Source organism: Quercus lobata, chromosome 3, assembly GCF_001633185.2.
Source record: "Quercus lobata isolate SW786 chromosome 3, ValleyOak3.0 Primary Assembly, whole genome shotgun sequence".
Classification (NCBI taxonomy): Eukaryota; Viridiplantae; Streptophyta; class Magnoliopsida; order Fagales; family Fagaceae; genus Quercus; species Quercus lobata.
The window spans coordinates 53,942,861-53,958,790 of NC_044906.1; the positions used below are offsets into that span (position 1 = coordinate 53,942,861).

At 34.8% G+C, this 15,930-nt stretch overlaps 1 protein-coding gene across 1 annotated transcript; it reads left to right on the top strand.

Annotated features, from left to right (window-relative positions):
* The first annotated feature begins 9,817 nt into the window (after positions 1 to 9,817).
* On the top strand, positions 9,818 to 12,769 carry LOC115981071 (receptor-like protein EIX2). The gene has a single exon (XM_031103256.1). The coding sequence runs from the start codon at positions 9,818 to 9,820 to the stop codon at positions 12,767 to 12,769; it is 2,952 nt and encodes a 983-aa protein (XP_030959116.1).
* The last annotated feature ends 3,161 nt before the right edge of the window (positions 12,770 to 15,930 follow it).

Here is a 15,930-nt window from a genome sequence, read left to right on the forward strand (position 1 = left end):
GGCAAGAGTAAGAGTATAACACTGAAAACCAAGAGCAGTGACACCGATGAGTCTTTCGATGATGAAGATTCTAAAATGAAGTCCTACATCACTAGGTAGTTCAAGAAGTTTATGAAAAATGCCAATGGAAAAGGTTTCGACATGGACCGTAGGCAATCTAGTTCTTCTCAGTTCAAGAGCCAAGACAAAGGGAAGAAGGATGCAAGGGATGGCGGTCAGTACACTATTCCCACAGGACCTAAGTGCTTTAGGTGTCAAGGCTTCGGTCACATGAAACAAAAGTGTCCTACATATCTCAAGAGCATTGGGAAAAGCAAGGCACTTGCTGCTACTTTGAGTGACACCAAGCCTAAGGATGATTCCGACAATGAGAATGATGGAATCTTGAATGCCTTCACTACCACTGTCAATCTTACTGATGAGATTGTTGAAGATGTGGATGAAGAAGAGGAATTAGTAGAGTCCAAGTTTAAGAAGATGGATGATCAGGATGACATCCATACAGCCTATGAGAAACTGTACAAGCTTTCTAAGAAACATGAGAAACTTTATAGGTTGACCACCAAGAAGCTCAGTGATGTGGAACTTAATCGGGAAGAGCTTTCCACAAAGTTTGATGAAGCTAATTAGACTATTGGAGTATTGAGATTCGAAAATAATTTCTTGGCTGAGAAGACTAAGAAGTTTGAAGTGGAGCTGTTTCAAGTCAGAGCTCAATTAGAGAGGACTTCAAGTGCAAAGCTTGATGAGATGCTCAGTCTTTAGAAATCTGCTTCTGATCGAACAGGTTTAGGGTATGGTTTCTCTTCCTCTAATATTGCTTCAACTAGTACTACTGTTTTTGTTCCTCCTAGCAATAATGTTGAAATTGAGAACAATGATGTTAAAACTGATTTAGTTAGTGAGAACTTAGACAAGGATAAATCTATCTTAGGAGCACCCCTTAAGCAAGATAAGAAGGAAGTTAAGAACCCTAAGGCTAAGAAGGCTAACTCTCAAGAGCCTAAACAAAAGAAGTAGCATCTCTGTAATCATTGTGGAGTTGCCGGTCATACTCTACCAAATTGTTATAAGTGGTTAGCCACTCAACAAAGTAATGACTTAATAGCATCTGAAAGCTAGAATCAACTTCAATCCTCTCTTGCTCCCCTTGGAGATCTTCTCAAAGCCCTCATGTTCCTTTCGAACTTGAACGGTTTCAATTCTTCCCCCTCACCACTGGTTCAAGGGTTTAATCAAAGGAAAGGTTCTTCCAGGGCGTGGAAGGAAAAGGGCTCCAAGTGATTCTATCACTTTCTTCTCTCTCTTTGAATTTTTGTTTTTGCATAACTTGTGTGTTTTTGCATTTATTTTGAGTCAGTCTAGTTTTTATACTTTGCTTTGTTTAACATGTTTTTGTTTGTTTATAGTTTTGTTTATTTTGTTTTTAATATATAAAAAATTGAAAAAAAAAAATACAAAAACAGTGTGTGTTTTGCGTACATTGGTACTTAAGTACCTTGGATGGCCATTGAAACAAATTTTTCTAAACTTTGTATCTCTTGTAGCTTAGATGAGCATCTCTATGCACAACTAAGTAAGTGAGCTTTGTGGCTCTTGTTTGTGATGAGTATGATTAAGTTATCTTTTGTACTTAACACTCGTATCACTCTTTTTGACGTGAAGGACTAAAAAATCCTAAGAGAAAGGCATAAATAACCATCTCATCACTATTGCCTGCTAATCATAAAATGACATCTGTATACTTCAGCATAGCAAAAGTGCAATGCTAATGACAGCTATATGCTTTGGCATAGCAAAAGTACAATATCAAATGCTTAACGTAATTGGGTATTTCTTTTCTATCTCTTATATGTCCATGCATGTTTTGCTTAAAAGAAAAATAGGCAAAGAAAATAAAAGCAAAAAGAATCAAAATGCTTTAAACATGATTGCAAGCGTGTCTTCTAAAAGATGTGGGAGGTATAGGATGTACCTCAAAGGTGATAGTTCCCATCAAGCAGTTATGATTGTGTTTGAGTTAAAGTGATTTTCTCATATCTCAATTCGTCATAACATGTATATACTTATGCAATCTTGCGATGTTTTACACACACAACATGCAACATTCTTTTCTACTTTTGATACATGTGCAGGTATAATGTGATTTGGCCATCACAAGGTTTACATGTGTTAATGTATGCTCACTAAACTGTCTTAACTTGTTTTTGAAATATAAAATTGGTTAGACTTGTTTTTGGGATCTATGTGCTTAAAATTGTTGTTGAGAGATGATTTTGAGAGTTTAAATTGCTGATTGGATCCTTTGTTGAGTTGCGTGCTTGATTGCATTCATATCTGTGTTTTTCTCTTCTCGAAAAACTGTTTTTTAAAAAAGCTAGCTTGACACCTCCTCGACACCTAGCTATCTGTCGAGCTCTTAAGCTTTTTCTTATCGCAATCTCGTCAAATCCTCGATAGCTGATGGATCAATTGCAAAAGTTTCTGGACCCTTGATAGCTTCTTAATAGCTGGTGGATCGATCGAGCTTCTCTTCTTGTGTCTTTGCTTTGTTCCTTGACAGTTTCATCTGTTGACGTTGTTTTTCTTAACAACTTCCTCAATAGATGTCTCGACGCCTCTCGACACCTCTATCTGTCGAGAATTACTGAGGATCTATATATATGCTCTTCGTGATCTGATTCTCATTTCCTCGATCTCTCTTGATTTGTCCGCACTTGTTCATCTCCCAAACACTCTCTCCTTCACATCTAACCTCTTCCTCAAGCATTCTTCGAGATTAATCAAGTGTTTCTTCACTTGGTAAGCTTCTAATCTCTCATTCTTCATGCATTTCATGTTTTGAAACCTAGGTTTTGGGGATTTTGTAAAATTTTGGGGTTTCTCAAAATTGTTGAGTGATTGTTGAAATTTTGGGATGGGTTTTTGCTTAAATGAGTTTAAAATCTCATGCATTGCATCATATTAGCATAATCACAGTATTATCATGCATTTTAGATGTGTGCAATTGACTATGTGCTGGTAGGATTGGATTGGGCTGAGCCCATGATGCAATTTCTTTTGCATGTCACATGTTCATGCATCCCCATGCATACGTAGTCCTCTTTCTATATACTTGCTATATTTGAACTGTTTGGAGCTTTTCTGATTGTCTCTTTCTTCCCCCTCTCTCTCTTGTTTATGTTAGTCGTGTTTATGGCACCAAAACATAAATCCACTCTGTCCCAGAACCCTCTTCGTTCTGGGGCGTCATCTTCCTTTGATCCTACTTCTTCTCATATCTAGTTCCGTGATGAGGATGCCCAAAAGGACTTCTCAGAGAACTTTTCTCGACGAGGTGTTCATTCAGATTGCCGAGTCATTTTGTCAGATTTTTTCGACACTGACCTACCCTTTGTCATTCACAGTCGGGGTTGGGAGTTACTCTGTGATGTCTCAGTCACTTGTCCTTCGGTGCTGATCCAGGAGTTTTACTCAAACATGCATGGAATTGATTCTTTAGTACCTCTCTGTCATACTCACGTTCGAGGTACGCGCATTGTTGTCACACTGCAGCTTGTTGCGAATGTGCTTCATGTTTCGAGGGTAGAGCACCCTGACTACCCTGGATGTGATTGTCTAAGGACTGTGTCCAAAGAAGAGATGATCTCTACTTTCTACGAGAGCCCTTCTGATTGGGGTGACCGTCAGTTTACACTATGTAAGGCCTTTGCTAAAGGTCCTAGATTCATAAACATAGTGATGACTTTTGTTTTACACCCACTCTCTCACTATAACTCTATCATAGAGTCTCGTGCTCGATTTTTGCTTTCTTTGTTAAAGCACCTCACTATTGATTTTCCATCACATTTTATTTTTTCTCTTATAGATGTGTTTAGGGATACGGCTACCCGTGATAAGCTTATCTTTCCTTCGGCTATCACGAGAATCCTATGCCATTTTTTTGTTCCTTTTCCCTCTTCCACCCATTTTTCTGTCATGTGTGCCATAGACACCGTTACCGTTAAACATAGCGAGGCGCAATTTAGGTCACAGCAGACGAATTCCGAAGCTCCTCCCTCCCGTTCGGCTCCATCCTGATCTACTCCATCTACATCCACTCCCTTCTCTTCTTCGAGCGATGTGTCACTAGGGGACATCATAGCGCAACTACAGCGCATGGATGCTCGCCTTGATACACTCTCTACAGAGTTGTATTAGGTGAACGTCCGTGTCAGTCGTATCACACAGTGGCAGGCGACTATGGGCGGTTTTGCTCTAGCGGCTTCTCCTCCACCTCCTCCAATGGTTTCTAATTCTGATTCTGAGGATGAGGATGATGATGGTGGTGATGAAGATGATGCTTCTGATGATGATGATGGAGATGCTAACTTTACCGATGAGATGTCTACTTGACACTTTTACCTATATGAGAGTAGTCATACTTAGGGGGAGAGTTAGTATAAGACATTTTTGTTAGGGAGAGTGTTGATATCTTAAGGGATGTAGTGATGGTTTTATGTATCTTTTCTTTTCTTTCTTTTATAGATACTTGTTCTTGTACTTTAGGTCTTGTGACAATTATTGACATACATTGTACTTATCTTCCTTATGTGGATGTATGTTTTTCTTTCACCTACCCCTTACATGTGCTGTTTCTTTTCTCTCTTTATATACATGCTTCTTATTACTTGTATGCAATCTATTATTTCTGTTTCACACAAAGATGCCTTGATGAGTTTTGTTTAAAGTGTTTTAGAAATACAGGTTGTGAAAGTCTACTTGCCATAAACTCTCTTCTTGCAAAGTTTTTCTAGAGTTTGTGTTAGGATAGATTTTATTATATTCAACAAGTGAATATGAGTTGAGTGATTTATAACTTCTGTCATATGTTCATTTGTTTGATGTGGTTTTGTCACAGATTGCCAAAGGGGGAGATTGTTAGAACATAGGTGATTCACTTGTTAGGAACATATGTTACTATTTTATGTAATTGGCTAATTTTTTGACAAAACGCACTTTACTTGTAATTGGGTAGATATAGGTGTTTTTCGTACTTCAAGAAACTGTGTTTCAAGATCAAGTGTTGAAGCAATGCAAGTCTATCCAAGATTCAAGCTGAAAAGTGCCTGTCATTAAAGCTTAACAGCTAGCTTGATAGCTAGCTATCTATCAAGCTTAAAGAGCTGTTCAGCCCCGAGGCTCGACAGCAGCTTGATAGATAGTGTATCTATCGAGGTTTATGAAAAACAAATTTTCCATTCTGTTTTGACTCCAATCCGTGTTTATGTGTTTAGGATTTATTTTCTCACAACTCTAGACATATAAAAGGATTATTTTAAGGGCCGTCAAAGTGTTCACAAGTTGCACAAGCTTTGAGAATAGTTTGTTCAAGCAGATTGTGACCAGAGACAAAGTTTTGCCCTAGTTCATCTCTTTTGAAGAAGTTGCTGTGTATGTGCATCGTAGGGTTTTGTGACCAAGCATCTTCTTGATCTTCATCGTGTGGATGAACTGAAGAATTTTGCAGCTAACAACCTTCTCTAGTTGGTGATTGAAGTCGCGTACTGGGATCCGCACAATTGGATAGTCACGTACTTGGGAGCCGTGCATCAAAAGGAGAAATTGTCACTACAGAACAAGTCCAATTAGGTATTGGGGTAAGGGTTCAACTATAGGTTGGTATAAGGTACTGGGATTCCTTTACTTGTAACCGCTTGTTGTGATAATAGTGGAATTTTGGGAGTTGTGATCTTAAAATCACCTGGTGGGGTTTTTGCCGTGTAGGTTTTCTCCATTCGTAAACAAATCACTGTGTCAAATTTATTTTCCGTTACATACTTAGTTTATTAGTGATTTGTTTGTGCTACCACACATTTGCATGTTAATTAACTTAATTAATTCACTTGGTTAAATTAATTGGTTAATTTATCACAAGGAGTCAATTCGTTTTGGCCTATCAAATTAAAAGATAAACTTAAAGAACAAAATCCACATTCTTAAAAAACAACTTGACCATTTTCATGGGTTCAAATGAGAATTCTTTCATTGTCACCCACCGGTTGATGCTTAGAATTCTTTCATTGTCAATTTGTCATCCACTAGTTGTATCTTAGGTCCTGCTCAAATTTACTACGATTACTCCTATTTTCCACAATTAACTTGACTTGACTCGTATTTTTCCAATGAAAGCTTGACCAAGCTCCCATACCGTGAACCAAAATTAAAAAAACAAAAAAATTTCACCTACTGTTAGAATTCTTTATCGTTTATTTCAAATTAATTTTCTTAAAGACACAAATCAAAGGCAATTTTTTTTTTTTTTTTTAAATTAAAAGATAAACTTAAAATACAAAATCCGCATTCCTTTTTTTGAGAAATAATTACAACATGCTGCTGGACCGTTAATATCTGCTCTTTTAAAAATAAAATTTTTTTATCCTTTATTTCAAATTAATTTTCTTAAAAATACAAATCAAAGGAAAAAAGTATTTTAACAATTAAAAAATAAACTTAAAAAACAAAATCCACATTCTTAAAAACAGCTTCACCATTTTCATGGGTTCAAATGAGAATTCTTTCATTGTCACCCACCGGTTGAGGCTTAGATTTCTTTCATTGTCAATTTGTCACCCACTAGTTGTTGCTTAGGTCGTGCCCAAATTTTTTATGATGACTCCTATTTTCCAAAATTAACTTGACCTGACTCATCTTTGTCGAAAGAAGGCTTGACCAAGCTCCCATACCATGAACCAAAATTATTAAAAAAAAAAAAAGATCACCTACTGTTAGAATTCTTTATCATTTATTTCAAATTAGTTTTCTTAAAAATGCAAATCAAAGGCAAAAAAATGTTTTAACAATTAAAAGATAAACTTAAAATACAAAATCCACTTTTTTTTTTTTTTTTTGAGAAATAATTACAACATGCTACTAGGACCCTTAATATCCACTCTTTTAAAAATAAAATTTTTTTATCCTTTATTTCAAATTAATTTTCTTAAAAATACAAATCAAAGAAAAAAAAGTATTTTAAAAATTAAAAGATAAACTTAAAAAACAAAATCCACATTCTTAAAAAACAACTTCACCATTTTTGTGGGTTCAAATGAGAATTCTTTCATTGTCACCCACCGGTTGACACTTAGATTTCTTTCATTTGTCAATTTGTCACCCACTAGTTGTTGCTTAGGACGTGCTCAAATTTTTTACGATGACTCCTATTTTCCACAATTAACTTGACTTGACTCGTATTTTCCCAAAGAAGGCCTGACCAAGCTCCCATTCTGTGAACCAAAATTTAAAAAAAAAAAAAAAAAATCACCTACTGTTAGAATTCTTTATCGTTTATTTCGAATTAGTTTTCTTAAAAACACAAATCAAAGGCAGAAAAGTGTTTTAACAATTAAAAGATAAACTTAAAATACAAAATCCACATTCTTTTTTTTTTTTGAGAAATAATTACAGCATGTTGCTAGGACCCTTATTATGCACTCTTTTAAAAATAAAATTTTTTTATCTTTTATTTCAAATTAATTTTCTTAAAAATACAAATCAAAGGGAAAAAGTATTTTTATAATTAAAAGAAAAACTTAAAAAACAACTTCACCATTTTCATGGGTTCAAATGAGAATTCTTTCATTGTCACCCACCGGTTGATGCTTAGAACTCTTTCATTGTCAATTTGTCACCCACTAGTTGTTGCTTTGGTCCTGCTCAAATTTATTATGATGACTCCTATTTTCCACAATTAACATGACTTGACTCGTATTTTTCCAAAGAAGGCTTGACCAAGCTCCCATACCGTGAACCAAAATTAGAAAAACAAAAAAGTTTCACCTACTGTTAGAATTCTTTATCGTTTATTTCAAATTAATTTTCTTAAAAACACAAATCTAAGGAAAAAAAGTGTTATAACAATTAAAAGATAAGCTTAAAATACAATATCCCCATTCTTTTTTTCTTAAGAAATAATTATAACATACCGCTAGGACCCTTGATATGTACTCTTTTAAAAATAATTTTTTTTTACCCTTTGTTTCAAATTAATTTTCTTAAAAATACAAATCAAAGGGAAAAAGTATTTTAATAATTAAAAGATAAACTTAAAGAACAAAATCCACATTCTTAAAAAACAACTTCGCCATTTTCATGGGTTCAACTGAGAATTCTTTCATTGTCACCCACTAGTTGATGCTTAGAAATCTTTCATTGTCAATTTGTCACCCACTAGTTGTTGCTTAGGTCTTGATCAAATTTATTACGATGACTCTTATTTTCCACAATTAACTTGACTTGACTTGTATTTTTCCAAAGAAGGCTTGACCAAGCTCCCATACCGTGAACCAAAATAAAAAAAACAGAAAAAGTTTCACCTACTGTTAGAATTATTTTTCATGTATTTCAAATTAATTTTCTTAAAAACACAAATCAAAGGCAAAAAAGTGTTTTAACAATTAAAAGATAAACTTAGAATACGAAATCCACATTTTTTTTTTAATGAAATAATTACAACATGCTGCTAGGACCCTTAATATCCACTCTTTTAAAAATAAAATTTTTTTATCCTTTATTTCAAATTAATTTTCTTAAAAATACAAATCAAAGGAAAAAATTATTTTAATAATTAAAAGATAAACTTAAAAAACAAAATCCACATTTTTAAAAAACAACTTCACCATTTTCATGGGCTCAAATGAGAATTCTTTCATTGTCACCCATTGGTTGATGCTTAGAATTCTTTCATTGTCAATTTGTCACCCACAGGTTGTTGCTTAGGTCTTGCTCAAATTTATTACAATGACTCCTATTTTCCACAATTAACTTGACTTGAATCATATTTTTCCAAAGAAGGCTTGACCAAGCTCCCATACTGTGAACCAAAATTAAAAAAAAAAAAAAAAAAATTCACCTGCTGTTAGAATTCTTTATCGTATATTTCAACTTATTTTTCTTAAAAACACAAATCAAAGGCAAAAAAGTATTTTAACAATTAAAAGATAAGCTTAAAATACAAAATCCATGTTCCCACAACTTCTCTATTTTCATGGGTTCTAATGAGATTAACTAGAAAAGTCTCTTTATCTTTGAAAAAATGATTCAAAGGCAAAAAAGTATTTTAACAATTAAAAGATAAACTTAAAATACAAAATCCATGTTCCCACAACTTCTCTATTTTCATGGGTTCTAACGAGATCAACTAGAAAAGTCTCTTTATCTTTGAAAAAAAGATTCAGGTTCGAATCCCACCTATATCAAAAACTAATTTGTGTCATTTTTTTTTTTTATATTGGAGGTGAGTAGGTTTGAACCATGAATGTTTCTGTAAGAAATACCTAAAGGTGCCAGCCAATTAAGTTACAAGTTACAATACTCTTAGTAATAAATAAATAAACTAATAAATGATATTGATGTCATAACTCATAAATTTAAATGCTATCGTGTTAATATATAATAAATAAATAAAACCCATCAACAGTCTCCTTTAGGTTATTTAAGCCCATTTGAAATTAAATGTTTCTTATCAACATGTGGTTATGGTTAAAAAAAAAAATGCTTTAGGGACCGGAAAAGTTCCTGGTATAGTCCCCCAAATGTGTTTAAGGTAACATAGGGGCCGTTTGGTATAGCATTTTAAGTAACACTTTTCAGTTTTTAAACTACATTACACATATTTCTATACATTTTTTCAATTTCACGTATTTTCAAAATATAAAACAACATTCCTAGAATAATATTACCAAACAGGCCCTTTCCCTTTTTGGGAAAAAATCTGAAATGAACTATGACCTTTATAAATTGCATTTAAACCTTCAACCTTGTAAATTGAAAAGCAACGATGGCTAACATGAAAACCACCTTCCTACTCAGTCTTAATTTCCTTCTGTTGCTAACTGAGTTGATTTCACTTGAAGCTATATGGTCCAATTCTAGTGCTGGCAACTCCATTGTGGGTTGCATCGAGATGGAAAGGGAAGCCCTTCTTAAATTTAAAGAAGGACTTGATGATCCTTCAAGAAGACTTTCTTCCTGGGTTGGCAAAGATTGCTGCAACTGGTTGGGAGTAGGCTGTAGCAATCGAACAGGTAGCATCATAAAACTTGACCTCAAAAGGCCATTTTTCTGTGATCAAATATCTAGTAATACCTCAACAGTGTGTTGGAAGCCTTTGAGTGGTGTTTTATCTCCTTCCTTGCTTGAATTAAAATATCTAAATTACTTGGATCTAAGCTACAATGATTTTCAAGGAATTCCCATCCCAAATTTCATTGGTTCTCTCAATATGTTGAGTTACCTTAATTTCTCCTATGCATCCTTTGCTGGAATGATCCCACCTCAACTTGGGAATCTTTCTAACTTGCTTTATCTTGATCTCTCTGCTTTTGATGAACATCTATCACTACCACTACCACTACCAACTCCTTCAACTTCAAATTTAAATTGGCTCTCCGGTCTCTCTTCCCTACAATACCTCAATTTGAATGGGGTGAACCTTTCTGAAGCAACAACTGATTGGCTGCAAACTGTTAATCTGCTCCCTTCTCTGTTGGAGTTGCACTTGTCCAATTGTGAACTTAATTATCTCCCTCAAAGTTTTTCCTCTCTCAACTTTACTTCACTTTCTGTACTTGAGCTCTCTTATAATGACTTCAACTCTTCTTCAGTTCCTCAATGGATGTTCAATATCACTTCCCTCACAAATCTCAAACTTAGCCCCTGTAATCTCAGTGGCTCCATCCCTAAGATTGCAAAGGGGAAGCTATGCAATTTGCGGACTTTAGATTTATCGTATAATCATATCAGTGGCGAAATAACAGAATTTTTCCAGGCTTTATCAGAATGCAGTAATAGTAGCCTAGAGGAGTTAAATTTGGGCTGGAACCAACTCATTGGGAATATCCCTCATTCTTTGGGGTATGTAAAGAGTTTGAGAAAGCTTCAACTTTTCAGCAATGCATTCTCCGGTTCAATTCCATCATCTATACAAAATCTGTCCCGATTGGAGATATTGGACCTCGAATTGAACATGATGAATGGAACCATCCCAGAATTAATTGGACAACTTTCTGAGTTGAGAGTGTTGCATCTTGTAGAGAATTACTGGCAAGGTATCATGACTGAAACTCATTTCCTAAATCTCACAAAATTGAATGGCTTTTCCTTGTCATCATATAGGAACCTTTTAGTTTTCAATGTGACACGTGATTGGATTCCTCCTTTTAGTCTACAATATGTCAACATATTGGACTGTCAATTGAACCCTACATTCCCTACATGGCTTAGAACACAGAAGGAACTCACAGAGATCCATTTAGTGAATACTACAATTTCAGATACAATACCGAATTGGTTGTGGAACTTGTCTTCACAGCTTGAGGTGTTGGATCTTTCTCAAAACAAATTAATGGGAAACCTCCCCAAGTCATTAAACTTCTCTTCCTTGGACTCGGTATATCTAGATTTTAATCATTTAGTGGGTCCACTACCACTATGGCCTAGTGTGACAAGGTTCTCCTTGAGGAGCAATTTACTTTCGGGACCAATACCGATAAGAATTGGCCTAGAAATGTCACAATTGACAGTCTTAGATCTCTCAGACAACTTGCTAAATGGTAGCATCCCATCATCCATAAATGGACTAAGAGATTTGGGCTTTCTTCTTCTATCGAACAATCATTTATCTGGAAATATCCACAATCATTGGAAGAGTATGCAAAATCTGCTCTACATAGATCTGTCCAAGAATAATCTATCTGGTGACATTCCAAGCTCAATGTGCTCACTACCTTCTCTTAGCTGGTTGCAATTGAGTAACAACAATCTTTCTGGAAACCTCTCCTTTTGCTTGAAATTTGTTTCAAGCATATCGCTATCAACACTTGATCTTGGTGAGAATAGATTATCAGGGACCATACCAAAATGGATTGGAGAAAGACTTTCTTCATTAACAATATTAAGGCTACGAGGAAATATGCTCTTTGGAAGAATTCCTAAACAATTGTGTGGTATGACTAATATCCATGTCTTGGACCTTGCACATAATAATTTCTCAGGATCTATTCCATCATGTTTAGGTAGTTTGGCTGGTTACAAAAATTTCAATGGCACAATATTTCCAGAGATCACAGAGCATATGTATTTGGTTGTTAAAGGAAGACAATATGAATACTACAACCAAATCTCAAATGTTAGTCTCATGGATTTTTCGAAAAATAGTCTTTCAGGGGAGATCCCAACAGAACTAACAAATCTGACCTTATTGAATTCCTTGAATTTGTCATGGAACCAGTTTACAGGAAAGATACCAGAGAACATTGGAGCATTGCACCAATTAGAAACTCTTGACCTCTCAAACAACCATCTTTCAGGTCACATTCCTCCAAGCATGTCTTCTATGACTTTTTTGAGCCATTTGAATTTGTCATATAACAACTTGTCCGGAGAAATTCCATCATCAAACCAATTTCAAACCTTCAATGATCCATCCATTTATGTAGGTAACCCACAACTTTATGGGCCTCCTCCATTGCCAACAATTTTCTCAATACCAAGTGACAGAGGTGCAGAACATAAAGATGGTGAAGATCATTTTGAAAAGTTATGGTTTTACCTAAGTATTGCGCTGGGTTTCATTGTGGGATTTTGGGCTGTTTGTGGCAGCTTGTTGATAAAGAAGTCCTGGAGAAATGCTTACTTCCGTTTTGCTGGTAAAATGAAAGATAGGCTTTTAGTGGTCATTGCAGCGAATATGGCTCATTTGCAAAGGAAGATTCAAGCAGAAAAACACTGAAATTGGGCTTTAATGGAACTAGAAAATGTAATTTATATGTATTGTGCTTATTTTTTGTTTGTGATGTATTGTACTTAATGTTTAGGCTTAACTTTTGGGTCAAGTGATGTCTCAATATGTTAGGCCTCAAGTGGAGTCCCTCCAAGGTGTTATCTCCCCAGCAAGGACTCTAATAAATTTGATTCTGTATATTATGAATTGTACTTCTCAAGTATTGAAGACGCTTGTTACCTCCATTGTGCACAAGTCACAGTGGTCAACTTTTTGTTTGTTTTGCCATTCCAGATTGATAAGTCAGAAATGCATGGACTAATGGAGACATAGAAGCAGGGGCAATGCACATCCAAAACTTGGTAAGTCACATATATAAGCATTTCTCAGAGGAAGTACCTCTTAACTCATATAGGTGCTTTCGCTATGTGTCAACCATACTACTATATCCTCAACGCAAATTGACATGAACACATTTACTCTTTATATTTTACAGATGCAACAAGAAGTAGCTCCACAAGCACTTGCACAAGATAATACATGAATTTCAGTTCGTAATTCACTTTAAAACTGCCTCCTAGACACAAATGAAAATAAAAATAAGGGTAAGCTACGTATTTAGTCCTTATCTTATATACCATATTTCAATTTGGTCCTTAATCTTTCAATTGTGTCAATTTGATCTCCAACCTTCAGTACCGTGTCAATTTAGTCCATGTTATTATTTTTTGGATGTAAATTGATAATGTGTTTAATAGTAAAAATAAAAAATCAGCTTTTGTTAAAGTGACAGTACACTAAAATTTTATTTTGGCCATTTTCCATGTCATCAATTTTCACCCAAGATAATAATGATAGGAACTAAATTAACACGACACTGAAAGGTTAAGGATCAAATTGACACAATTGAAAGGTTAGGATAAAATTGAAATATGGTGCAAAGGATATGGACCCAATATGTAGTTTACTCTAAAAATTATAATGTAACTTTGCAATTTTGCTTGAGTAAAGCAGAGTAATATAAAAGGGAGCTTTTAGATCAAATTTGTGTCTTGAATGATGGTTAGGAGTACCAATTCATTAAAATATAGACATAGTAAAAAGCTAGGCTTAGCTTTTAGTGCTATCAACTGGCAAGGCTCAGCCTCTTTGTCTTCCCACTAAAGCTCGGATGCGCATCAAATTCGGAAGGCAACATCGTGTAGACTTGGCAAATTTTCCCTTCCCATGGTTGTAACTTCTGTTGTGTAGCATGCAGAGTTTGCTACACATCCATAAAGAAATTTTATTTGTAGATTTTGAAGAAAGGGGACAAATGGTAGGATTGGCTTTTGACCTCTCTTGTAAATTTTGACTGCCATCAATAGCATCATCCCGAAGCTCTCTTGAAAATGCTCAATTAGTTGTTTTTTCATATCTGTTGTAGAGGGTTCAAGAATGGGACTGGAGCTGCTGTCCATGTAAACAGGTTTTTATAAGCAGGGAGTTTCTTTGAAGCTGCAATGGTGGATGGGAGTGTTTCCACAAGATGGGGTTGTATCTGCATAAGTCACCAGCTAGTAAAAAACACAAAGATTCATATTATCATTTACAAACTAGTCTCCCAATTATTTATTTATTTTAAAAAGGAGTCTATGTCTTTAAAGGAATTATAGAACTTAACTAGGAATAAATATATATAAACAAAATTCTGATACAAAATTGAAAACAACTCTCACCACCATTGACATTGAAGAAATTTTCACAATCAGATTCTACCCATAGTTGGTTTTTACGCGGGCACATTTTATGATATCCCTTGAGAGGATAAAAAAATGGGAGGAAAGAAATTATAAGAAAAATAAATAAAAAAGTTAAACATATATGGTCATTTTCTCACCTTTTTTTTCAATACGAACTTCCTCTTTTCTCTCCTTGAAACTTCTATAACCAATTCAATTTACTCCATAAATATACAGTAATACCAATAAGACTTAGACAAACACTAAATGACTAATCAATCCAAATTCAAAAAAGTCACATTTTCACCCTGGGTAATCAACCCAAACCCATCCACTCATATAAGACCTAAAACCACCCAATTATTAATTAGGTCAAATGGGTATTAATCCAATTAAACCCAATTTACACTTATGTTAATTGGGTTTAAAATAGGTACCCAATTAGATCCATGTATGATTCAAGTAACATTTACCCAAATCAGTCAACTCTAAAATACCCAAAAACAACTAAAAGGACCAAAATACTCTTGGAACCACCAAAATAATTATAATACACTCCAAATGATCAAATATACCTCGTAACCTCTAAAATAACCAAAATACTCCTGAAATCTCTAAAATGATCAATAATACCTAAAAACCTCTAAAATGACCAAAATATCCTCAAAATCTCTCAAATGAGCCAAAATATAAAACCTCTAAAATGAGTGAAATATTAGGGCTGAGCATGGATTTGGCTTGCCCAACTAAACTGCCCAACCCAACCCGACCTGAAGGGTTTTGGGCGGGTTGGATAGTTCTCGGGTTAGATTCCAGCTCAATTACTCTGGTCACGGGTCCAACCCGACTCACCCAATTTTTAATATTTAAAAAAAAAAATTTTAAAAAAGAAGAAGAAGAAGAAGAAAAGTTAACATGTTTTCTCAACCTTGAAGATCTTTTGCTTGCCATCCCTTTTTTTTCTTTTTTTCTTTTTTTTTTTAATGTAAAAGAAGAAGATGATTAGAGGTGGGTTTTTTTTTTTTTTTTTTTTTTTTTTTTTTTTTTTTTTTTTTAAGCAAAAAGAGGTGGGTTTTGAAAACTTGAGAAACAAACACACTCACACAAGGGAGAGGGAAAAGGGTTCTAACACAAAGGCACAACACAACTCCACTCAAAAACCATGGTAACTTTTAAGGCAGGGTAGGGCAAGTTATACTACACATAACACACTCTTTTAAGCAATGTGGGATAATTACCCTTTTTTTTTAAGAAACAAACACATACACACACAAGGGAGAGGGAAATGGGGTTTTAACACAAAGGCACACCACAACTCCACTTAAAAGCCATGGTAACTTTTAAGAGAGGGTGGGGCAAGTTATACTACACACAACACACTCTCTTAAGCAATGTGGGATAATTACCCATTCTTTTTTTTTTTTAAGAAACAAACACACATACAAGAGA

Excerpts from the sequence above, each read along its gene's own strand:
- LOC115981071 (XM_031103256.1), top strand. The coding sequence starts at position 9,818 with ATGGCTAACATGAAAACCACCTTCCTACTCAGTCTTAATTTCCTTCTG.